Source organism: Stegostoma tigrinum, chromosome 2 (genome assembly GCF_030684315.1).
Source record: "Stegostoma tigrinum isolate sSteTig4 chromosome 2, sSteTig4.hap1, whole genome shotgun sequence".
Classification (NCBI taxonomy): domain Eukaryota; kingdom Metazoa; phylum Chordata; class Chondrichthyes; order Orectolobiformes; family Stegostomatidae; genus Stegostoma; species Stegostoma tigrinum.
In genome coordinates, this window is record NC_081355.1 from 130766551 (window position 1) to 130792681 (window position 26131).

Below are 26131 nucleotides of genomic sequence, written 5' to 3' on the forward strand. Positions count from 1 at the left end.
CCCCCACCCGCCCCCACGTCCCCCCCCCGCCCCCACGTCCCCCCCCCGCCCCCACGTCCCCCCCCGCCCCCCACGTCCCCCCCCCGCCCCCACGTCCCCCCTGCCCCCACGTCCCCCCCCGCCCCCACGTCCCCCCTGCCCCCATCCCGTTGTTCCCCCCTACCCCCTCCCCTTTGTTCCCCCCCACCCCCTTTGTTCCCCCCCACCCCCCACCCCCCACCCCCTTTGTTCCCCCCCACCCCCACCCCCCACCCCCCACCCCCTTTGTTCCCCCCCACACCCATCCCCACGCCCCACCCCCTTTGTTCCCCCCCACACCCATCCCCATTCCTTCATTCCCCCATCCCCATTCCTTCATTCCCCCATCCCCATTCCTTCATTCCCCCATCCCCATCCCTTTGCCTTACCCCCCTCCCTTCGTACCCCCCTCCCCCTCCCCCCGTACACCCCTCCCCCTCCCCCGTACACACCTCCCCCCTCCCCCCGTACACACCTCCCCCGCACACCCCTCCCCCCTTCGTACCCCCCCCTTCGTACCCCCCCTTCGTACCCCCACCCCCCCCTTCGTACCCCCACCCCCCCCCTTCGTACCCCCATCCCCCCTCCCTTCTTCCCCCCATCCCCCCTCCTTCTTCCCCCCCTCCCCCCCCTCCCTTCTTCCCCCCCTCCCCCCCCTCCCTCCCCCCCCCCTCTTCCCCCCCTCCCCCCCCTCCCTCCCCCCCCCCCTCCCCCCCCCCCCCCCCCCCCCCCCCCCTCCCCCCCCCCCCCCCTCCCCCCCCCTCCCCCCCCCCCCCCACCCCCCCCCTCCCCCCCCCCCCCCTCCCCCCCCCTCCCTCCCCCCCCTCCCCCCCCCCTCCCCCCCCTCCCTCCCCCCCCCTCCCCCCCCTCCCTCCCCCCCCCCCCTCCCCCCCCCCTCCCCCCCCTCCCTCCCCCCCCCTCCCCCCCCCCTCCCTCCCCCCCCTCCCCCCCCTCCCCCCCCCTCCCTCCCCCCCCTCCCCCCCCCTCCCTCCCCCCCCTCCCCCCCCCTCCCTCCCTCCCTCCCTCCCCCTCCCTCCCCCTCCCTCCCTCCCTCCCTCCCCCTCCCTCCCTCCCTCCCCTCCCTCCCTCCCTCCCTCCCTCCCTCCCTCCCCTCCCTCCCCCCCTCCCTCCTCCCCCCTCCCTCCCTCCCTCCCTCCCCCTCCCTCCCTCCCTCCCTCCCTCCCTCTCCTCCCTCCCTCCCCCTCCCTCCCTCCCTCCCCCTCCCTCCCTCTCCCTCCCTCCCTCCCCCTCCTCCCTCCTCCCTCCCCCTCCCTCCCTCCCTCCCTCCCTCCCCCTCCCTCCCTCCCTCCCTCCCCCTCCCTCCCTCCCTCCCTCCCTCCCTCCCTCCCTCCCTCCCCCTCCCTCCCTCCTCCCTCCCCCTCCCCCCCCCTCCCCCTCCCTCCCCCTCCCCCCCCCTCCCTCCCTCCCCCTCCCCCCCCCTCCCTCCCTCCCCCCTCCCTCCCTCCCCCTCCCCCCCTCCCTCCCTCCCCCTCCCCCCCTCGCCCCCCTCCCCCCCTCCCCCCCTCCCCCCCTCCCCCCCTCGCCCCCTCGCCCCCCTCCCACCCTCCCCCCCTCGCCCCCCTCCCTCCCTTCTTCCCCCCCCTCCCTCCCTCCCCCCCTCCCTCCCTCCCCCTCCCCCCCTCCCTCCCTCCCCCTCCCTCCCTCCCCCTCCCCCCTCGCCCCCCTCGCCCCCCTCCCACCCTCCCCCCCTCGCCCCCCTCCCACCCTCCCCCCCTCCCCCCCCTCCCTCCCTTCTTCCCCCCCCTCCCTCCCTCCCCCCCTCCCTCCCTCCCCCTCCTCCCTCCCTCCCCCTCCCCCCCTCCCTCCCTCCCCCTCCCCCCTCCCTCCCTCCCCCTCCCCCCCTCGCCCCCCTCCCCCCCTCGCCCCCTCGCCCCCTCGCCCCCTCGCCCCCCTCCCACCCTCCCCCCCTCCCCCCCCTCCCTCCTTCTTCCCCCCCCTCCCTCCTTCTTCCCCCCCCTCCCTCCCTTCTTCCCCCCCCCTCCCTCCCTTCTTCCCCCCCCTCCCTCCCTTCTTCCCCCCCCTCCCTCCCTTCTTCCCCCCCCCCTCCCTCCCTTCTTCCCCCCCCCTCCCTCCCTTCTTCCCCCCCCCTCCCTCCCTTCTTCCCCCCCCCTCCCTCCCTTCTTCCCCCCCCCTCCCTCCCTCCTTCCCCCCCCTCCCTCCCTCCTTCCTCCCTCCCTCCCCCCCCTCCCTCCCTCCTCCCCCGCCTCCCTCCCCCCCTCCTCCCCCTCCCTCCCCCTCCCTCCCCCTCCCTCCCTCCCTCCCCCCCTCCCTCCCTCCCTCCCTCCCTCCCTCCCTCCCTCCCTCCCTCCCTTCTTCCCCCCCTCCCTCCCTCCCTTCTTCCCCCCCTCCCTCCCTCCCTTCTTCCCCCCCTCCCTCCCTCCCTTCTTCCCCCCTCCCTCCCTCCCTTCTTCCCCCCTCCCTCCCTCCCTTCTTCCCCCCCTCCCTCCCCCCTCCCTCCCTCCCTCCCTCCTTCCCCCCCTCCCTCCCTCCCTCCTTCTTCCCCCCCCCTCCCTCCTTCCCCCCCCCTCCCTCCTTCCCCCCCCCCCCTCCTTCCCCCCCCCTCCCTCCCTCCCCCCCCCCTCCCACCCTCCTCCCCCCTCCCTCCCTCCCTCCCCTCCCTCCCTCCCTCCCTCCCCCCCCTCCCTCCCTCCCTCCCCCCCTCCCTCCCTCCCTCCCCCCCCTCCTTCCCACCCTCCCCCCCCTCCTTCCCTCCCTCCCCCCCCTCCTTCCCTCCCTCCCCCCCCCTCCTTCCCTCCCTCCCCCCTCCTTCCCTCCCTCCCCCTCCCTTCTTCCCCCGCTCCCCCCTCCCTCTTCCCCGCTCCCCCCTCCCTCTTCCCCCGCTCCCCCCCCCCTCCCCCCTCCCCTCCCCCCCCTTCCCCCCCCACCCCCCCTTCCCCCTCCCCCCCCCTTCCCCCCCCCCTTCCCCCCCCTTCCCCCCCCTTCCCCCCTTCCCCCCCCCCTTCCCCCCCCTCCCCCCCTCCCCCCCCATCCCCCCCCCCACCCCCCCCCCCCCTCCCCCCCCTCCCCCCCCTCCCCCCCCCTCCCCCCCTCCCCCCCCCCCCCCCCCCCCCCCCCTCCCCCCCCTCCCCCCCTCCCCCTCCCCCCCCTTCCCCCCCCCACCCCCCCCTTCCCCTCCCCCCCCTTCCCCCCCCTTCCCCCTCCCCCCCCTTCCCCCCCCCTTCCCCCCCCCTTCCCCCCCCTTCCCCCCCCCTTCCCCCTCCCCCCCCCCCCTTCCCCCTCCCCCCCCCCCTTCCCCCTCCCCCCCTTCCCCCTCCCCCCCCCTCCCCCTCCCCCCCCCTCCCCCCTTCCCCCTCCCCCCCCTTCCCCCCCTTCCCCCCCTTCCCCCCCTTCCCCCTCCCCCCCCTTCCTCCCCCCCTTCCCCCTCCCCCCTTCCCCCTCCCCCCCCTTCCCCCTCCTCCCCCCCCCCCTTCCCCTCCTCCCCCCTTCCCCCCTTCCCCCTCCCCCCCCTTCCCCCTCCCCCCCCTTCCCCCTCCCCCCCTCCCCCCCTTCCCCCTCCCCCCCCCCCCCTTCCCCCTCCCCCCTTCCCCTCCCCCCCCCCCCCTTCCCCCTCCCCCCCCCTTCCCCTCCCCCCCCCTTCCCCCTCCCCCCCCCTTCCCCCTCCCCCCCCCTTCCCCCTCCCTCCCCCCCCCTTCCCCCTCCCCCCCCCTTCCCCTCCCCCCCCTTCCCCCTCCCCCCCCTTCCCCCTCCCCCCCTTCCCCCTCCCCCCCCTTCCCCCTCCCCTCTTCCCCCTCCCCTCCCCCCCCTTCCCCCTCCCCTCTTCCCCCTCCCCCCTCCCCTCTTCCCCTCCCCCCTCCCCTCTTCCCCCTCCCCCCTCCCCTCTTCCCCCTCCCTCTTCCCCCTCCCATCTTCCCCCCCATCCCCCCTCCCATCTTCCCCCCCATCCCCCCTCCCATCTTCCCCCCCATCCCCCCTCCCATCTTCCCCCCCATCCCCCCTCCCATCTTCCCCCCCATCCCCCCTCCCATCTTCCCCCCTCCCATCTTCCCCCCCTCCCATCTTCCCCCCCTCCCATCTTCCCCCCCACCCCCCCCATCCCCCCTCCCCCCCATCCCCCCCCCATCTCCCATCCCCCCTCCCGTCCCCCCTCCCGTCCCCCCTCCCGTCCCCCCCCCCGTCCCCCCCCCCGTCCCCCCTCCCATCCCCCCCCCCATCCCCCCTCCCATCCCCCCCCCCCATCCCCCCTCCCATCCCCCCCCCCATCCCCCCTCCCATCTTCCCCCCCATCCCCCCTCCCATCTTCCCCCCATCCCCCCTCCCATCTTCCCCCCCATTCCCCTTCCCCCCCATTCCCCTTCCCCCCCATCCCCCTTTCTCCCCATCCCCTCTTCTTCCCCCCTCCCCCCTTCTTCCCCCCTCCCCCCTTCTTCCCCCTTCTTCCCCCCTCCCCCCTTCTTCCCCCCCTCCCCCCTTCTTCCCCCCTCCCTCCCTTCTTCCCCCTCCCTCCCTTCTTCCCCCCTCCCTCCCTTCCTCCCCCCTCCCTCCTTCCTCCCCCCTCCCTCCCTTCCTCCCCCACCCCACTTCCCTCCCCCCCCAACCCCTCCCCCCCCACCCTCTCCCCCCCTCTCTCCCCCCTCCCTCCCTCCCCACCCCCCCCTCCCTCCCTCCCCACCCCCCCCTCCCTCCCTCCCTACCCCCCCCCTCCCTCCCTCCCTACCCCCCCCCCTCCTCCCTCCCTACCCCCCCTCCCTCCCTCCCTACCCCCCCCTCCCTCCCTCCCTACCCCCCCCACCCCCTCCCTCCCCACCCCCCCCACCCCCTCCCTCCCCACCCCCCCACCCCCTCCCTCCCTCCCTACCCCCCCACCCCCTCCCTCCCTCCCTACCCCCCACCCCCTCCCTCCCTCCCTACCCCCCCACCCCCTCCCTCCCTCCCTACCCCCCACCCCCTCCCTCCCTACCCCCACCCCCTCCCTCCCTACCCCCCACCCCCTCCCTCCCTACCCCCCACCCCCTCCCTCCCTACCCCCCACCCCCCACCCCCTCCTCCCTACCCCCACCCCCTCCCTTCCCACCCCCCACCCCCTCCCTTCCCCCCCACCCCTCCCTCCCCCCCCACCCCCTCCCTCCCTTCCCCCTCCCCCCTTCCCCCCACCCCCTCCTCCCCTTCCCCCCCTTCCCTCCTCCCCCTCCCCCCCTTCCCTCCTCCCCCTCCCCCCTTTCCCCCCTTCCCCCCTCCCCCTCCCTCCCCCCTCCCCCTCCCTCCCTTCCCCCCTCCCCCTCCCTCCCCCCTCCCTCCCCCCTCCCCCTCCTCCCCCCTCCCCCTCCCTCCCTCCCCCCTCCCCCTCCCTCCCTCCCTCCCCTCCCCTCCCTCCCCTCCCCTCCTCTCCTCCCCGCCCCCCCCCTCCCACCTCCCCCACCCCCCGGTTCCCCCGCCCTCCCCAATCCCCCTCGCTTCCCCTGCCCTTCCTCCCCGCTTCCCCCCCACCCCCCCGAGCCCGTCCCCCCCGCTTGCCCACCACCCCCGCCTTTCCCACCTCCCCCACCCCCTGGTTTGTGGGCAGAACGTGCCTGCGGTCCTGGTTGGGGAGGTGTGTGTGTGTGTGTGTGTCTGTGTGTATATTATGTATATAATATATACACACACAGATATCAGTCCATCTGACTCTTCTGGGTTTTCAACCCGCAAAGCAGTACTGTTCCTCTCACCGTAGGTTCCGACGTTATCAAATCTTGTTTATTTCATTTTTATTGTTAAATAAAATAATTTACATTTCTGCTGCTGCGGTCCTGTGTGGCTGGGTGAAAAGCCAAGAACTTTCGCAGCTGACCGCCACCCTGAAACAAAAAGCCTGCTGGTCTCTCGCTGTCTGACCTGATTTCCTTTTTAAACGGACGTCAGTAAAAAGCCTGAACGAGTGCTGGGTTTCTCCACGCATTCCCGGGTTCCACCAGTTTAACTACATCTCTGTCACTTTATAACTTTATAGGCTCTTGGGAGAATTTAACAAAGACATTATTATGAGGAACCCCGCCCCGGTTACTCTCGGTGAATGAATGCTCACCTTCCAAATCAGGAGGGCTGTAAGCTGCCTGCTAAAGGTCTGGGCTGGATAGGGACTGGCTTTACTGATACATGAAATAACTCCCTGTTGATTCAACTGCTCCACCGTCCTTCCCTCTTCAGGATTCATCTAGTTTCTGACCTTACACGGAATGATGTTCCATTTTTCACTGGACCTTTTTTTTTCTCCCTCCCTGTGCGTTGAAACGATTCAACGAGAGCTTTGTGACTCGGGTTGCCACTTTGGTGTTGTGCAGTTTAGTCTGATAACGTACGATTGCCGACTCAACCGCATTAATTTCTGGCGTGGACTTGCAGCCTCTGGTCAGAGGGGTCCGGCTGCTTTGTGAGATGATGAAAGGGGGAAATCAGGCTTGCCCATGGTTGTAGATGATAGCTGAGAACACACAGCAGCAGCATTGCCGAACAAACATCCTTCCTATCTCTTTCACCTTCCCCACCCCCTTCAATTTCTAGTTTTTTTTGTAGATACAGCTGAACTGAGTTGATTCTATGGTGAGGGAGGTAGGTTACATGCATATGTATCAAATATGTAACCAGTCTAGGCAAGATTTGACTTTGCTCAAAGTGTTATGTTGCCACTTCTGCTCAATTGGTGCTGTAGAATATTGTCATTTGACTCCAGGTTTGAGCATTAAATTTAACCTGACACTTCATGACTGAACAGGGCTCTGTCCAAAGAAGATTTTGGTCATATGTTTTTGATTTTACAAGTGTGTAAAGAATACCCTTTTTTATTCTGTAGTCAGATGGTTGCATAAGTACACATTTTTTTTTTGTTAGTTGACCTGTAAATAGAGTACTTTTTGTGTTATGACTGTAATCATTTATGAGCCATTTTGCAAGTGATGTTGAAATTAAGGTCCTAGCCACTTGTTTAGGTGGATAAAAAAAATCACAGAGAATCAAAGATTTACAAAGTGAAAGAGACGATCGTTCCAAGGCAACAAGACTGGCTGAATGTAATGGTATCTTATGATCTTGTACAGTCCCATGTTCAAGCCAACATGCCTGCCTTAATCAACCCATTAAATAATAGGTCAACTGCAATATATGGATGAATTTAGATGGCCTAAATGGTCTTTGTCATCTATAACAGTAATGCTTACCTCTGTGCTGCCTGTTGGAAGGGATTGAAGGGTTCCTCACAATTCCATGTTTGCGTCCCTCCAGCCAGGCCTAGACCCTGCCACACCAAAACAAACCTGCAGCTGTCATAAATGACATTCTTTGTGACTAAAATTGTGCAACCTATTCTGTCTCATTAGCATCAACTTGTTTGCAGCATTTGGTATGGTTGACCAATATGTCTGACATCTGCTAGGTGACATTACACTAATGTGGTCCCATCTTAATCATCCAATCATAGAGAATTATTTACAATGACTTCACTTCACACTTCTACACTATAACTTTGGGAATGTTGCAAGGAATTGGTATGCTCCTCTTTCTCAAAGACATGGAAGTCCTCAGTGTCACAATTTGAAAACAGCCTCTATGAGTTGAGTTGCTAGCTAGCCCCTGTGCCTGTTCCTAGTCCTCGACCTATTGAAAGTGGGGGATCCAGTGATGATAACACCATTGAATGTCAAGGGAAAGTGGTTAGATGGTCTGTTATTGGAGATGGCCATTACTTGCTTTTGTGTGGAACCAGTGTGATTTGCCACTTGTCTGCCCAAGCTGGTCTTGTCCAGATCCTGTTACATTTGATCACGGACTGCATCAGCATCTGAGGAGCGATGAATGAAGCTGAACAATTTTCAGTCATTGGTGGGCACCTCCACTTCTGACCTGATCATTAAAATCAGACCTGTTTTTTCTCAGACTAAGGAGGTTAAAGGGTGATCTGATTGCAGCCTTCAAAATATTAACAATAAAAGACAGAGTAGATGAAAATAAACTATTTTCACCATTTGGGGGTTATAGGACTAGGGGCATGGACCTGCCCTAATTCTCAGACTATTCAGGAGAGGTTTTAGGAAGCCCACCTACATACAAAGGATATTAGAGGTTTGACACTCTCTTTTGAAAATGGCAAGTGATGCTAGATCAGTTGTTAATTTTAAGTCTGAGATAGACATGTTTTTCTTAAGCAAAGATGTTAAGGGATAGGGACGAAAGGCAGATATGTGGAGTTAGCCTACAAATCAGCTATGATCTCACTAAATGGCGGAACAGATTTGAGGGTCTGAATAGCCTACTCCTGTTCCGATAATTCCATCCCCGCTTCATCTTTTCCATTGCTGCATCTATCATCTCTTCCTCTGTTACTTCTAGACTTGGCTGTTCTAATGCCGGTCTGGCTGACCTTGCATTGTCCATCCTTTAGAAAATGAAACTTACCCAAAATTTGGTGGTGTGTGTCCTAACTTGCTCCAGATCCCATTCATCTATCATCCCTGTCTCCACTCACCGATGTGATCTCCTACTCCAGCAGTGCGTCAATTTTACTTTCACTTGTTTTAAAATCCCTTAATGGTACATCTCTCCCTTTAACCACCTTCAGTTTTACAACCTTCTAAAATCTTTGCCTTTTCCATCATTTGACTAATTGTTAGAATAAAAGTTATAAGAGCAAGAGGAGGCAATTCAGTTTCTTAAGCCTGCTCTGCTGTTGAGTACAATTTCATTTCAGCCTCAATTCCAATTCCACTTTTCTCCCTGCTCTCCATAACTATTTAACCCCTGCAAATTAAAGGCCTGTCTACCTACTGCTGAAATTTATTCAGTGATTTGGCATCCATTGCACTCTGAGGTAATGAATTCCATAGATTTGCCTTGTGTGTTCCAGATTTTAATGATTTTGTTGTTGACAGCCCGGATACTTAGAATCTGAGCCCCAGAATTCTTTCTTTAAAGCACTCCAGCTTCACTGTCTGTGTGCTCCCCCTCCCCCACCACCGTGAAGTGACTCCTTAAAACTTATCTCTTTGACAAAGCTTTAATGACTCCTGGATAACAAAATGTCGAGCTGGATGAACACAGCAGGCCAAGCAGTATCTTAGGAGCAGAAAAGCTGACGTTTTGGGTCTAGACTCTTCATCAGAAATGGGGGAGGGGGAGAGGGGGAGGTGGATCAAAGATGGATAGAGGAGAAGATAGGTGGAGAGGAGACAGACAGTTAAAGAAGCGGGGATGGAGCCAGTAGAGGTGAGTATAGGTGGGGAGGTGGGGAGGTAGGGAGGGGATAGGTCAACTCGGGGAGGACGGACAGGTCAAGGGGGCGGGATGAGGTTAGTAGGTAGGAAATGGGGGTGCGGCTTGAGGTGCCAGGAGGGGATAGGTGAGAGAAAGAACAGGTTAGGGAGGCGGGTACCAGCTGGCTGGTTTTGGGATGCGGTCAAGGGAGTGGAGATTTTTTGAAGCTTGTGAAATCCACATTGATACCATTTGGCTGCAGGGGTCCCAAGCGGAATATGAGTTGCTGTTCCTGCAACCTTCGGGTATCATCGTTATGGCACTGCAGGAGGCCCAGGATGGACATGTCGTCTAAGGAATGGAAGTGGTGTTGAAATGGTTCGCGACTGGGAGGTGCAATTGTTTATTGCGGATCGAGCGTAGGTGTTCTGCAAAGCGGTCCCCAAGCCTAATCTTTAATGACTCCCATTTCCTTGTCACTCCTGTGAAGGACTTTGGGTGATTTACTGTTGTTAAAGGTTTTTTCTAAGTTGCTGTTTGATGTCTAGTTCTGCATGAACCACAGTGAAGCCCATGAGTCATGAAACAAACTCAAATTTATTGTTGGGAATATCCAAGCACAACATCAATTACAACCTTGTAACCTCTCTCACTGATTCCATTTCTGTCCCAGCTATTGTCTCACATTGAAGCTGATTGATTCACAATCGAATCCAACCCACCCTGGCTTTTTTGTTATCTCAGCCCACCTGATTTTGAAGCCCTCATCTATGTTCTGGAATTCTCGATTTAAAACCTTTCCGCACCCCTCTAATTTCAAAGTGCTTTTTAAAAATATCTCTTTGATCGAAGCTTTGATCAGCTGTGATAATCTCTTTGTGGCCCAATGTCAAATTTTGTGAAATAAGGCTTGTGCTAAGGATTATAGGATGCTATATAAATGCAAGTTCTTGTTTAGGTGATTTCCAGGAGTGCTGATCACTGGAGGAAAGAGTTAGGGATGATTGAAACTGAAAAAGAGATGTTTACAGAGAGCGATGTATCAATGTAGAATGGTTTAGGTTGTGATTTTCAGAGGGCAGAGCAGCTTACATAACCTTTACATAAGATGAACAGATTTGGGCTGCAGCAAAGATAAAGAAATTTACCATATGCTGCTTGTTCACAGTTGGAAAAAATGTGGCAAATACTTCAAAGGCAGTTTTAAATGGGTCAGCTAAGCCTTTGAATTAGAATAAACTGGGGGGAGAAAAATCTCCTGAAGTTGTACAGTAGTGTTTTTATGTTTCTTTTTGGTCATATGACTAGAAACCCTAGACTCTGGCTTGGAGATGCTTGTCATGGTATATCATTCCCTTACAAAACTTAATGTGAGATAAACGTTGAAACTGAAAGGAGCAATTTAACTCACTGGCATTGATAATTATTAGATTTTACTTGCAGACTCATTCTTTAGCAAAAGCAGAGATTTAATAGCTGTACTTCTCATTCTGCAAATAAAATCAGAATTCATCAGTAGTTTTTCCCCCAAACAAGATTTTGAGAAAAGGTACTGCAGTTTCTGTCATTACAAACTTCAATTTCTCTGATTCAGTCCGAAGACAGGCAGACCTGAGTGCTCTGACGCACAACTGGCTTAGCCATCTGTTGTTATATCAAGCTGTGCTGGTCAGATCTCCAGGGTTGTTGTCGAGAACACAGGTCATCCACTGCCTTTTCCCACTGCTGACCTCCACGTTACATATCTCTGCCAATCTCCTCTAACATCAAATTGAAAGTCTTATTTTTGTCATCAAGAGACAATCTTACTTCATTCTTCTTTCCTAATGAGACAAACCTCCTTAAAGACTGCCTGGTTCTGATTCTGATCACCCATCGCACAATTTCTCATTTCTTTCCTGAATCTCTCATGACTTAATTCAAGCCTGTCTTACCATTCAGACCCATCTCATTGTCCTTTGATCCCATTTCCATGAAATTGCTAACCACCCAACTTCTTTTCCTGTTTCTCAGTCCATCTGATGTTTAAATAATTCCCTTCTTACAGGTTATGACTTCTTCCAGTTCTGCAGACCTCCTGTGATTCATCTTTCTCTCTCTGCAGATACTTCCAAAGTGGATTAGTGTTTCCAGTTCTTTTCTGCTTGTATTTCTTGAATATGTTCTTTCCTCCCATTTCTGTGCTTACTGCTCATACACTTTAATCAGATTTCCACTCTTCTTATTTCAGTTTAAAACAGCACAAACTAAAGCCATGAATTGCATTTTTTTATCATTCATGATCTCTGTGCTGTGTTTGACAATATACCATTCTCTTCAACACCTCTCTCCTGATGTCCAGCTGAGTGTATCTGTCTCCCTTAGCCATCTGTTCAGGGAGCGAGTGTCTCCATCCACAGCTTTTCGTCTCAACACTGCACCATCACCTTGAGAAGTCCATCATTGACCTCCTCCTATTTCTTAATGATATTCTTTCACTAGCAACATCATCTGCAGGCAGGAGATTAATTTTGATTTGCACACTGCTGATGCATCAGGCCCTCTCTTTTGTCTCAATGTTGATTTAGCCAGTTTGTCAAGCATCCAGTATTAGATGAACTGACATTCCCTTCAGCTCAATATTTGAAAGAACAGTGCTGTTCTTTATGGCATCACAAGAACTCCATGGTCCATTAGACTGAACCAGGTTGTTCAGAACACTGGTTGCCTATTCCTTTCCAAATTGAGGTTCTAACTTTGGATAAAAGACTGCTTCATTTCACCTGTACCTTCAACTGCTCGTCAGATCTTCTGCTGAAACCTTCATCCATTTCTTTGATACTTGCCAACTCATCTATTTATTGCTCTGGGTCAGTGACCCTCTGTGTGCCTTCGCTAAAATAGATTGACCAAAACTTTTGCTGTTCATATAGTATTGTGCACCAAAGCCCATTCTAACATTCTTGTACCTCCCCAGCCATGTCTGCCCAGTATTCAGTGACTGTGCTTCAGCTGCCTACACCGTGTGCTCTGTAGAATTGCCTCACTGAATGCATTCACTGACTGGCTGTCACTTGTGCATGAACACTCCATTCTTCAAAAAAACCTTTCAAATACACTTTCTAATCATGACCCCTTTGGATTGTTATTTATTTTCCTTTACCTTCAGCCTGTCTGAAGTGTTTTGCACAGTTTCTGACATTAAGTGTTATTTCAGTACACGTTAATAGAACCGTAGAACCCAAACAGTGTAGAAACAGGCCATTCCGCCCAACAGGTCTCACTGACCAAGTCTCTGAGGAGCTTCCCACACAGACCCATATCCCTACCCTGTCTCTGTAACCCTGCATTTCCCATGGCTAACCCACCTAGCCTGCACATCCCTGAACACTACAGGGAATTTAGCATGGCCAGTCCACCTAACCTGCACATCTTTGAACTGTGGGAAGAAACCAGAGCATCTGACAGAAATGGGCAACATGTAAAAACTCCACACAGACAGCCGCCCAAGGATGGAATTGAACCCAGATCCCTGGTGCTTTGAGGCAGCAGCACTAACCACTGAGCCCAAATGGAGTTGAATATTTTTCAAATATTACATAACTTACAGAAAGGTAGGTGCCGTGTATTAAAGACGCTCATGTACGATTATGAAAGTAAAGTCATGATTGAACTTTTCATTATTTAAGATACTTGTAACTGACATTAATCTGAGAAGCTAATTCAAGGCCAGCACATTTCTGCAAATTTAAAATACTTAGTGCAGCACAGTATATTTATAATATGGATCTTGAGGGAGGGAAGGAGGAGAGAAGAAACATTTACTTGTGTTTACCATTTGCATGATGGAGGTATGTTTGCACACAGAACAGTCCACTTTGAATGTCCGTTTTAAGAACATTAATGTACAGGATTATCCCTTGCTGGTTTAAGTGAAAGTCGCGTTGGAAGGAGATATAGAATAGATAAGCCAGCAAGTTAGCTCTTCCCCGGATAACTTTGGAATTACAAAGGGCTTCAGAAATAGTTAAGCTAATTTAGAAAGTTAGCAGTCAGTCCCTGTTAAAGTTTCACTTTTCATGGTTGATGGGGGGATGAAAAGGCTGACTGTTGTTGGTTTTAGATGGAGACAACCTCAGACTCACATGGTATTTTTTCATCAATGTGTCATACAGAAGTGTAACATTATGTGTTTAATGTCATTTGCTTTAATGCTTTTGTAAAGAAAGTTTGTTAAATATTGTATTTAAAACATGACTTTTTGGGCATGTGTAGTCCTTGCATCTCAATACTTCCATTCATACAGTATGAAATATTATCAGTTCCACAGGGAATTAAAAATTAAGGCTGAAAGCTGGAGTTGGAAATGAAAGCAGAACCAGAACATGCATTGTATATCAATCAATCACAGAAAGGAAAAAAATCAGATTGAAACTTTGATGGATGATTTCTGTAGTTTAGTTCTGTGTTTAGTAAGTGTTTAATGTTATAATAGTACTTCAAAAGTAGTGAACTTGGGTAAATTTTGCATGTGGAGTGAAAGATCAAATTTGGTTTTAACATGACTTCAGTGTATTGATACATTCCACCTATGGCTTTTAATTGTGTGTCACATTCTGGATCAATTAAGAAATTAAGCCAGCATATTCTTTTCCCTTCACGTCCCACCACTTACCATATGTGCTGTTAACCTTGTGATCTCAGGAGCTGCAGCTCCTTAGAGGGTCTCTGTTGTAGGCCACCTGCACAGTAACGTTAGTGCTGACGTCAATACTACCTGCATAGGACTTGAAACTCCTGCCCACGCTTCTGTATGACACATTGATGAAAAAATACCATGTGAATCTGAGGTTGTCTCCATCTAAAAGTCAAAGAAATTGACTTTGTTTTTTCTAGTGAAGATTTCCAATAACTTGTAACTGAAAATGTCTTTGTATTTTTAGTTACAAGGTATTGGAAATCTTCACCAGAAAATCCACAGTTAAGATGATAAATCAAATATTCCATTTGAAATTTCTAGCACCACAGTAGCTAGTATTTGTGGCTGGATCAGGCTGTTCCAGTATATTGACATGGGCAGCATTAATATTGGATGATTAGGTAGTGCAGGAATATTCCTATGTTATTTTGTTATTTTTCGAATGTATATTGCTCATTCACCAAGATGACGCCTAATTTGTCAATGTTTTCATTTGTAGCTTTGTTTGCAGCTTATTATGCTGTGTCCTGAGCAGATGTTTTGGGATGTGGCTAAGATTTAAACTGTGATCTTTGCAGCCCTTCCCAGGCAACTAATTAATTACAGCAGGGCTCAGAAATTGTCTGGACAAATTGTTGACACGTTAGTTGCATTTAACAGCATTGTATGGGGCATTAACGTTTGAGAAGCACTGTTATGCTGTGTTTGCTCCTTTTTGAAGTTCTGTTTCTTTGTTATTTCTGCCTCAGAGACCAAGCAGCATGACTGAGCTGAGAATGACTCCAGAGGAGGCTGTCTGTCTTTGTTATAGAACAAGCTTTCCTTGAGCTCTCTTGCTGTAGATTTAACTATTTGCGAATCAGAAGCTTAGAATTTGATTGCTGCATCATATCAGTGGCGAACACAATGATTCCCCCACCCCATCTGCTGCCATTATTTTTCTCCCTCCCCATCCCTTTCCCTGGCTCTCTGTAAGCTTGCTCCTTCTGTAAATAACTACATTGGCTATGGAAAGTTGAATAATGCTGCTTTTCAAGCTCTCCCTCGAAAGAATGGAAGAGAAAACAGTTAAAGAGGCAGTGTAACTTCAGTTTCCATACAGGAAATGGAAGCACTCTATGAAAATAGAACTACTGGTTGTGTCTTATTGCCCCACTTCCTGTGAGTTCGGTGTCTGGTCTTCATCTGGCAATTGCCTCTTTCAAGTTGGTAATTGATCACCAACTTGTGCAGCTCAAGTTTCTTGGAGCAATAGCAGCAGTCGCTCGAAGAATGTTAATCTGGTTGTGAGAAAACCTAGTTTACGCAGAGCCACTTTTGTCTTTAGATAGTTACCCCTGGGTCAGGAAAAAGTGCTGCTTCAGGGCAATAGGCACACGAGGGTCTCACAGCTGTGTTGGTGAGGGAGCCTCAGTGCATTGCCATTGAGCAGTGAACAGGTAAAAAGTACTTGCTGTCAGTATGGATGAGAACAGAGGTTGGACTACAGAATAGGCAGATTAACCAATGTAATACAAGAGACCTCTCAAATAGTGGAGGTTGGATTGGTGAGCACAGTTCCCTGCAGCCACAAATAGTCTGTAAAAATCGAAAGAATTGCAGAAGCTGTAAATCAGGAACAAAAACAGAAGTTGCTGGAAAAGCTCAGCAGGTCTGGCAGCATTTGTGAAGGAGGAAACAGAGTTAACGTTTTGGGTCCGGTGACCCTTCCTCAGAAATCTGTGTGCTGAGAAAGGGTCACCGGACCCAAAATGTTAACTCTGTTTTCTCCTTCACCAATGCTGCCAGTCTTGCTGAGCTTTTCCAGCACTTTTGTTTTTGGCCCTAAAGTCTGATTGCCTGACCTGTCCCGAGATAAGGGATGCCTCTCAGTGGCTGAAGAAATTGCTTAAACTGGGTTGGAATCAAATGTTCTGCCAAATTGAGTAACTTGGGTGGTAGGATGGGCTGTCAAACTATAAAGAGGAAGGGATGGTTCAGGGATGTAGATGGTGGTGTTGAGGGAGAGTGCATTTATAAGTCTGAACAGAAAAATCAAGGCTGTCAGACAGTAGTGGTTTTGGTAAAATTGAACAGATTATGTCCAGTTGGAGCATAGAGCTAACGAACAATGATGGGAAGCTTTATTGATTCACTGTTATTTAAACTTGATGGGATTAAATTAAAATTGAAGGCATTATATCTGAATACACAAGACACTGGAAACAAGGTTGATGATGGCATAAATAGAGATAAATGGTTTGGTTAAGTCACCATTTGTGAAAACTGGTTGCAAAACAATTAAGACTGGAGATCAAATATTTCAATGGTCTTAACTTTTTCAAAAAACATGTAAAATAGTAAAGGAAGTGAGGTAACCTTGATGGATGAAGAGTTTGCTAAAAGCAATAGAGATGCTGTATAGTAGACTGTCTTCTCTCAGAAAGTTAGATTGCAGAATCAGTATTATTACATTGCTACTCGCCATATTGTTGGACTGAGTGTAAATCAACAGACTTAAAGAGCAGGAAAATAGGGAAATACAATTTTCATGTTTGACTTTGATTTTCATGATTGTAAAGAAAACCAAATTGTCAAAAAACAACTTAGGGGATGAGTCCGTGCCAGTTTTCTAGAGCAACATGTCGATGAACCAACTCTGGAATGAACTTTTTTAAAAACAAAACAGTTTTATGTTTTGCGATACAATTAATTTTTGATCTTAAAGTAGAGGAAGCTCGACCATAATCTGGTATGATTACGATTTTGTACATTTTTGAGTGTAATTTGGTGAAGTCCAAAACTATAATTGTGGGAGCAATGAAGGTTCATTAGATTTATTGGCTGCCTTATGAGGAGATTGAGTCAATTAAGCGTTTATTCTTTGGAGTTCCGAAAATTTGAGAGGTGCTGTCATGGAAAACTTTAGAACCCATATAGAATTTGACAGGGCAGATACCTAGAAGCTGCTTTCCCTGGTTGTGCAGTTTGGAACTAGGGCTCATTGCCTCAGGAAAAGGAACCAGCCACTTCTTCCTGGACTTTTCAAAATATGCCTTCCTCTTTGTAGGTTACGTGGAACTGTCCCTCTTCAGCACCTACACAGGCCCCAAACCCCACCGTTACATTGATGACTGTATCGGTGCCGCCTCTTGCTCCCCAGAGGAGCTCGAACACTTCATCCACTTTACCTACACCTTCCACCCCAACCTCAAGTTCACCTGGGCCATCTCCAACACATCCCTCACCTTCCTGGACCTCTCAAAAGGATGAAGGGTCTAGGCCCAAAACGTCAGCTTTTGTGCTCCTGGGATGCTGGTTGGCCTGCTGTGTTCATCCAGCTCCACACTTTTGTTATTTATGGTTGTGATCTGACTTGATAGAAGTGTACAAATAATCAGAGATATAGATAGAGCGAACATCCAGAGACTTTTTCCTAGGGTGGAGGTAGCTATTATGAGGGGGCATAGTTTTAAAGTGAGTGGAAGTAGATATAGGGGAGACGTCAGAGGTAGGCTCTTTACTCAGAGAGTGGTTGGGGTGTGGAATGCATTACCGGAAAGGGTAGGGGAGTCGGCCTCATTAGGGGTATTTAAGCAGCTATTAGGTAGGCACATAGATGACAGTATAAGGTAGGGGTGGAGGTTAGATAGACCTTAGGTTTCGGGTAAAAGTTCGGCAAAACATCGTGGGTTGAAGGACTTGTACCGTGCTGTACTATTCTATGTTCTACGTTCTATGTGCATTGCTATTAATCTTTGGAATTCTCTGGCCCTGAGGGTTATGGGTGCTTCATCATTAAGTATCTTCAAGACTGTAATCAACAGATTATAAGACTGTCAATAGGAAAATCCCATAAAACATTGTATTCTATCTATTTTCCTCTCTGCTTTGAAATTTGGATAATAAGTTAAGACCAGTTGAAGAAAATGAAGGCCCTGGGATATTTGGATGCGATGGCATATGACAAAAATTTCACATTCAGATCATAAGACAAATGCTGAGGCATTTGGACTTGCAAGAGCAAACGAGCTATTAAAATTGACCTTTAGAAAAGGAAATGTCAATATTTTGGCTGCTTGCTTCGAGCTGAAAAGCTACAGCAGCCTCTTCCAGAGGGCAAAGTGGAAGCAGGCAGCAAAAGAAAGTGTTGATCTAAGCGTAGCTGGGTATTGGATACCACAGAGCTCCTAAGCGACAGTGAGGGTGAAATAGGAAGTGTGGCATACCATTATAGTAGACCACCTGGCAGAAACAGTGACAAAGTGCTGCAGCTGGGGAATTGAGGGATATGGGAACAGTTTGGGAAGGTGACATTGAGGCCAAAGAGTGGCAATAACCTTAGTGAATGTTAGAATAGACTTGAGGGACCTTATGACCTACTCCTACTTCTATCTCTTCTGTTCTTTTTGCATAACATTGGTGACTTGGTTTTGCAGTGTAGTTATGGTGTGACATTTTACTATCAGGTATTTTATTACCCGTTCTGGAAGCATCATATACAACGGCATGGTATGACTACAGCATGTCTGTATGGTCGGAAATGTAGCCAGTCTGCGCAGGTATGAGATACAAGAGGGCTGCAGTTATCTTGTTGTCATCCTCGTTGCTGGTGAAAGGTAATGATAGGCCTCTGGAGCCGACTTTTGTTCTGTCATTCTATGTGGCAATATATTGCAACATTCTTGAGAGTTGCCCCTGAATGAGATGTTAGCTTTGTAGCCTTAGACAAAAAAGTTCGTCAATAACATTGTTGGAAGTTGACTATAATGCCCCAGGAACTACATTTCTGATACATACTCTTTGCCACCTCACTGAATCATTCCCATACATTCACTTCTTTTTAAAGACTGCAGCCATGATTAAACACTGGTGATGCTTTGGGAAATGTTAAATCTTGTTTAAAGAACAAATCTGTTCGTTTTTAGTAAGGAGAAGTACAAAACTCTGAAGCAGTTTGAATTGATGAATTGATGAATTGTTGTATATGTCTGGAACTTGCTGCAATGGTTGGAGTAGTGTTGCAGTCATAAAAGTTTCGGAGTTGACAGGGGGAATTGAACTTCGGAGCTTTTTAATTGACCTTTTTTAAACTAAATATTTTCTTTGTCATTATAATTTCTACTGCAAGTGGAATGAAACCAGGGCAGGTACTGTATTCACGCAGAAATTCACTGTTGTTTTGCAATTACTGCACAGCCAACGCTCTGAAATTTCTTGCAAAATCAGTCAGCCTTTACTTTGAGATAACAAGGTGTGGAGCTGGATGACAGTCCAAGCAGCAACAGAGGAGCAGGAAGGCTGACGCTTCGGGCTTAGACCCTTCCTCAGAAAATTTCTGAGGAAGGGTCTAGGCCTGAAACGTTAACCTTCTTGCTCCTCTGATGCTCCTTGGCCTGCTGTGTTCATCCAGCTCTACACCTTGTTATCTCAGATTCTCCAGCATCTGCAGTTCCTACTATCTCTGAAATAGCCTTTACTTTGAACCTGTTCTACACCTGAGATTTATTTCTTTGAATGTCAGGAAAACTGAAGTGAATTTTCAGTTATTTCTATTGTTTATAATATTCCACTCAAACATTTTGCAAGTTTATATCTGTAATATTAAAGCAGTGCATCTTTAGGCTAACAGGCAATCTTATTCTGGGTTACATCACTGTTACCCCACAAGTAATTAGTAGAAATTGTGTGGGAGCTGCCTTGATTTAACTCTCTTTGATATTCTTTCTGTGCATTCCCTTACAAATTCAATAGATGATCCCTTTTTTTAAAGGAAACTAGCTGCTCTGGAGTGATCTTGGATAGTTTCTGATCCAACAGTTAACTGCTCTGAAAATTGCTTCATTTAGTAGTTGAATGTAAATAATCAAAATGCAATCAAAGGAGGTGGAGAGAAAATATTGTACAATAAGTCATAGAATTTCTTACTGTGTAGAAACAGGCCATTCAGCCCATCAAGCCTACACTGACCCTCAGAAGAGCAGCCCACCCAGACCCACCCTCTTCCCTAAAGCCCTGCATTTCTCATGGCTAATCCACTTAGCCTGCACATCCCGGGACACTATGAGCAATTCAGCAAGACCAATCAACCGTAACCTGCACATCTTTGGACTGTGGGAGGAAACTGGAGCACCTGGAGGAAGCCCACACAAACATGGGGAGAATGTGCAAACTCCACACAGATAGATGCTTGAGGGTGAAATAGATGGTTAGATGTGGAAAGATAGGAATGAGCTCTTGTGAACATGTGCAAAGCAGAAAATCATGATGTAGGGGGTAACATGCAAACATGGAGAGAAGCTTAGCTGGTTGGCAGAAAACTGAAAGTATGTCACTTAGAGCTTTATTGGATTGGTAGAATGTGACAAGGAGTGTGTGCTGGGGTCTCCACAATTTGCAAACATAAATGAGGGAATTGAAGGCATGGTGGTCAAATTTCCAGGTGACACTAAGATAGTTGGGAAGTGTGTTGTGAAGATGACCTGGCTGGAATGCACATTAATATCGATAAGGTTAGGGAATGGGCAAAAAAAAAGCAGATGGGATAAGTTCACTTTGGTAGGATGAATTTAAAAAAAAGTCTAATTGAATGCCAACCTTTCTGAGAGGAATTGCATGTACAAATAAAAATGTTCTGTTTTAATTATGCAGCCTATCTTAAAGATGGATGCAGTTTGGTCTTATTTAAGGAAGGATGTAAATTCTTGGAAGCAGGAGAGAGAGGATTTACTCGATTAATACCCGATGTGAGCAGGTTGTCTTAAGAGAATGGGGTTGACAGGATGGGTGTTTCTCCATTGGAATTTAGAAAAATGAGGGATGATTTGTTTAAAGTTTATAAGATCATGAATTATCTTGACAAAATGGATGCAGAAGGGGTTTTTCACCCTGTGGGTGCATCCAGAGCTGGGGAGCCACTGTTTAAAAAGATAAGGCTTTTCTTTTCCTTTAGGACAAAGGTGAGGGAATTTTATTCTTCCCCTGAGAGCTCTGTCTTTGGAACTCTGCCTCAGAAGGCTGTGAAAGTAGATATTGACTTAAATTTTCAACTCAAGTAGATAGCTTGTTGTTGGGCAAACAGATCAAAGGTCGTAGGAGATAGATGGGAATATGAAATTCAGAACAGAAACAGATCAGCCTTTACCTTTATTCAATGGTGGAGCAGCCTTGCAGGGCCAAATGGTCTGTCTTTGCTTCTGTTTTGTAAGTTTGTGTCGTGAATTTCACCTATTCTGCAAATTTAAATGAAACTGCTCTTGACTGTAAATATTAAAGTAGCTTCTCACATAAGGCTAAAGTTTAGCAGAAAACTCATGATCCAGTCAGCCTGCGTTGCCTTATAAGTAGCAATAATCTGATTGACAATTAATCAAAGAGGTTTTTATTTAAAAATCCGGAAAGCTGACTTTTTTTTTAAGAAAGCTTTTCCCATCTCCACCCAAGGTCAGATGTTTACTTGTACCTTTCTGTATACAGTTCAGGGAATCCTCAATCTCTATTTTATGATTGAATTTTAAAAGAAATAGAATGACAAGATTGTTATAAGTGTTAACACAGCGATATGAATGAAGAGGATCTACCATAACGATCAAAGTGAAAGTATACTGTAATTTTTTTTTTAGCCAAGAACTTTACAAACAAAATCTCCATGTATATAAACCGAGAAACATGTTATTAAATATACCCAATGGAACTATATCGTGAGATTGGTTTGTTGGAGTGGAAGACAACTTATTGATGATTTAAAATGTAATTCTTTTGTGTAGGGTTGTTTCTTTTGTCTTCACATTTATTTTTCTCTCATTTTCCCTCTCACTTTCCTCCGAGAACAGTGAGGTCTGTTGCGGTACTGAAGTCACTGCTGGCCTGAGGTCAGCTAATTTGGCACTAGACTAGAGGTTAGCACCTCATTGATTTGATTGACTTAATATGGATGGATAAATGTAGGTGGACTGCAATGGGAAAGCAGCAGCTGCCTAGCATTTGAATTTCCTCCCATTCTGAGCTGTAAGTTACACTTTCTGCTGCTTCATGGCCACTGGCAACAGAAAATGGCCTCGGCTCCATCCCTGCTTCTTCCTTGCAACTTTGAGCAAGTTACTGTACCTCCAATTGCTACTGCCCCATAATTCCGCTGTGAATGGTAAAGATTTATGCCAATGAACCAACTTCCTGCATTAGACTATCAGCTCAGTAAATTCAAAGCATTCATTCTTGTTGAGTCCTATTGTGTAGAGGTTGTAACCTTTGGAAGTAGTCAAGCGAAATGCTGGTGTTTTGCTGCTTCCTTACTTCTTTAATCATAAATGTGAGGTATTACATTTTGTGCAATAGATAAAATATTGGAAAATAATAAAAATAGGAAATTTTAAAAAAACTAGAGTCTTGAACACCTAGGCAATGAGGAAAAATGAACAAATTGTTCAGGAGTCACTGTGTAGATAACTGGTTTGTCGGACCAATACTAGTATCTGTTATGTATGCAAATCTCAGGTGAGGTTTTCTGATAAAGGAAATATCACACAAAACTGCAGATTTGTGGGCATTGACACTGATTATGGCAATTAACATACAGTATCTATAATTTTATTTGAGGCATTGTAGCTTTTCTCTGTTCATTTACTTAAACCTGAATTGACCATCTCTTCCTCCACCCCCGGCAAAAAAAACATATTTATTGCCCACAGGAGAGACAGATTGAGCAGATGGGTTGGATGTGCTTCACTTCGATGGGATAACCTTGCATGGAAATGATGTGGTGATATTTTTGCATTTTAACAAGAAGACAGAAAATGAAGACTTGCATTTATTTTGTGTCTTTAGGGTACTCAGGAGCCCAGTGCTTTCCAGCCAACAAAGCACTTTCAAAATGTGGTCACTGTTGTCATGTAGGGGCAACCAATTTGCACATCCTGATCTCCCACATACAGCAATGTTATAATGACCATATAATCTCCAATGATTTTCAAACAAGGCAGAGCTTTTTTTTTATATAACAAATGTTATAATTAGTAGTCGTGGCACACAAAAGAGGCAAAGTTTTTCCAAAGAGATAGTAGGAACTGCCGAAGCTGGAGAATCTGAGATAACACGGTGTGAAGCTGGATGAACACAGCAGGCCAAGCAGCATCAGAGGAGCAGGAAAGTTGATGTTTCGGGTCGAGACCCTTCTTCAGAAATAAAAAAGTTTTTGCAAACCTGGTTACCACATGAGAAAGAGAGAAGCAGAAATGCTTCACCTTGATTAACACAAAATGATGAGGTTTTCACAGTTGACACAACTGTTCTGCATTTTACTTAAAGTAAAAGTTTTCATGACTAAGGTGTTCTAATAAATACCACAAATACATTTTTAATGATGCAGAATTATTTTCTGCAATACTTCCAATGCATGCAGATTGCAATAATTTCAAAGTGAGTTGAACTATTTGTTATGCATCAAATGTTGTATGGTGGAGTTTCTGTTTAATTCCAGCAATGGTTTTGGAAATGAGCAATCCCCGTAAGTATTCATGCCTCCCATTGATGAGGTAATGCTCTGTGAATTGGCCATGTGACCTGCCTGGTGGAATCACCTTTTATTGAAAAGTCTGGAAATGAGCCAAGATCCATAATTGAGAACAGCAGCCAGGCTGAATTGAATGGAAAACCTAGGAAACAGGAAATAAATGGGGCAACAGTGTAGCGCGAGTTGAAAAAAGACATAGCCTCTGTGTTTGACTGTTCTTATAGAAAGTTGAATGCTATAACAGCTGGTAAAATGCAGACGATTCAACCATTGCTATCTGACATTAGTGGCAGTTTTGTTTTATTCCTTCACGGGATGAAGTTTCAATTGAGTAGGCCGGTAAGTTTCTCTCTGAGTCACTCATCATTCGGCCTTGGAAATATATTGCTGTTCTTGCTGTATTTCTCGGACAAAATCCTGGAATTCCCTCCCCAAAACAGCATGGTGAGTCTACTGACAACACATAGATTGCAGTGGTTCGAGAAGGCAGCTTGCCCCTGCCTTCTCAAGGACAACTAGGGACATTCAACATGGTCCAACTGGCGGTGTTTTTCAAAAATTCATCCATGGGATGAGGGCATCACTGGCTAGGTGAGCATTTATTGCCCATACGTAATTTCCCAGGGGGCAGTTAAGAATCAACCACATTGCGGTGGTTCTGGAGTTGCATGTAGGCCAGACCACGTAAGGATCCCTTTCTAAAGGTCGTGTCCATGTCCCATGAATTAATGTATATTTATCAAAAAATACAAAGCTCATCATATCTGTCCTGCCATTCTATGAGATTGTGGGTGATCTGTCCCAGAACTCTCTTTTTTGCCAGTGCCTCTTAGCCCTATACTTGCTAATTTTAAAAAAAATCTATCTATGTCTTTAAATACTCCCAGCGATTGCCAGTGCTGTTTGTGACACAGAGTGATGCCAGCAGCATGGATTCAATTCCCAAACTCGCCGATGTTACCTCAAAGGTCCCATCTCCTCAGCCTTGTCCTCTTCTGAGGTGTGATGACTTCTCTGGTTAAGCCACCACCAGTGTGTCTCACTAATGACAGATCAGCCCTGTGGTCACAGAACACGGAACAGTACAGTACAGACCCTTTGGCCCACGATGTACCGCCGACCTATTATCCTACTCTGAGATCATTCCCTTCGTTTTACTATCCTCCATGTGCCTGTCCAAGAGTTGCCGAGATGTCCCGAAAGTACCTGACTCCACTATCACTGCTGGCAGTGCATTCCACACGCCCACCACTCTCTGTGTGAAGAACCTACCTCTGACATCTCCCCTACGCCTTCCTCCATTCGCCTTAAAATTATGCCCCCTCATGGTCCTCTGGGACTATGGTGACTTTATCTTTTAAACTCCAATGCTGTAGGAATAAATACCAAAATTGCATTTTCCGCCTTAACAGCATTTTTGTACCTGCCTGAGAACATTTGTTTCAAGTATTAGAGAATCTAGAAGACTCAACCTTTCGATGACCGACTTATTCTTTAAGTTAACAAAGTGTGAAGCTGGATGAACACAGCAGGCCAAGCAGCCCCTCCCCACCTCCCCACCTATACTCTCCTCTCCACCTATCTTCTTTTCTCTCCATCTTCAGTCCGCCTCCCCCCTCTCCCTATTTATTCCAGAACCCTCACCCCATCCCCCTCTCTGATGAAGGGCCCAGGCCCAAAGCGTCAGCTTTTGTGCTCCTGAGATGCTGCTGGGCCTGCTGTGTTCATCCAGCCCCACACTTTGTTATCTCGGATTCTCCAGCATCTGCAGTTCCCATTATTTCTTATTCTTTAAGTTAAATGGGTTGCATGCGAGCACCAATTCTCTCTTGACATCTCTTTCTTTGCCATGTTCTCTGCCTTCTACGATGTTGATCCTGGCGTTGAAACTAGATATTATATGGATGGGAAGCTTTGCAATGTGCGCGAACTCCAGGCAAAGGCCAGGGTTTCCAACAGGTGACTTTGTGACACTTCGCTTACTGACAGCGGTGCCCCAGTTGCAAGCTGAAAGTGCTAATGAAGCAAACTGAAGCGATCGACCAGCCTGCTCCAGGAAACCCCTATCCGGAGCCAAGATTACATTCAATGGATGAACATCTACCAGCAATGGACAAGTTCAGTCATCCAGACACTCACTCCTGAGTAGTCTGTAGTGGTGAGAAGACACTTGCAAGAATTGTTAAAACAAGTGTAGCCTTTGCTAGACTTCGAATAGGAGTGTTCACCTTCCTGCCAAACTGAAAGTCTGAAGAGCAATAATCCTGCCCATGCTGCTGGATGCCTGCAAGTTTTAGACTATGCACCCAGATAATGCAAACGAACACCTTCACTGGAGATGGTAGAAATTGTCGATGCTGGAGTCTGAGATAACAAGGTGTGGAGCTGGAGGAACACAGCAGGCCAAGCAGCATCAGAGGAGCAGGAAAGCTGATGTTTCAGGTCTGGGCCTTTCTTCAGAAAAAATCTTTCAGAAAATTTTTCTGAAGAAGAGTCCAATCCCAAAACGTCAGCTTTCCTGCTGTTCTGATGCTTCTTGGCCTGCTGTGTTCATCCAGCTCCACACCTTGTTATCTCACCTTCACTGGAACTGTCTTTGTAAGCTCCTGAAGATGAGGTGGTAGAAGCAAATACCAGACACTGAAATGCTGACCTGAACCAGCATGCCAAGCTTCCACACTAGATTGGGATAGTCACAATTAAGTTGAGCTGCTCATGCAGCCAAAATGTCTGATGCTTGCTGATCA

At 49.2% G+C, this 26131-nt stretch overlaps 2 protein-coding genes across 2 annotated transcripts in view; both read left to right on the plus strand.

Moving 5' to 3' along the window:
• ccny (cyclin Y) overlaps positions 1–26131 on the plus strand; it is a 240686-nt gene that overhangs the window by 2458 nt on the left and 212097 nt on the right. The window lies entirely within an intron of this gene.
• On the plus strand, positions 28–24406 carry LOC132207225 (uncharacterized; the record flags this gene model as incomplete). Its single annotated transcript, XM_059642455.1, has 7 exons — positions 28–71; positions 652–860; positions 3040–3731; positions 18316–18438; positions 22700–22764; positions 23609–23723; positions 24272–24406. Coding segments are annotated over 7 exons (1383 nt in total), but the record flags the coding sequence as incomplete, so codon positions are not given.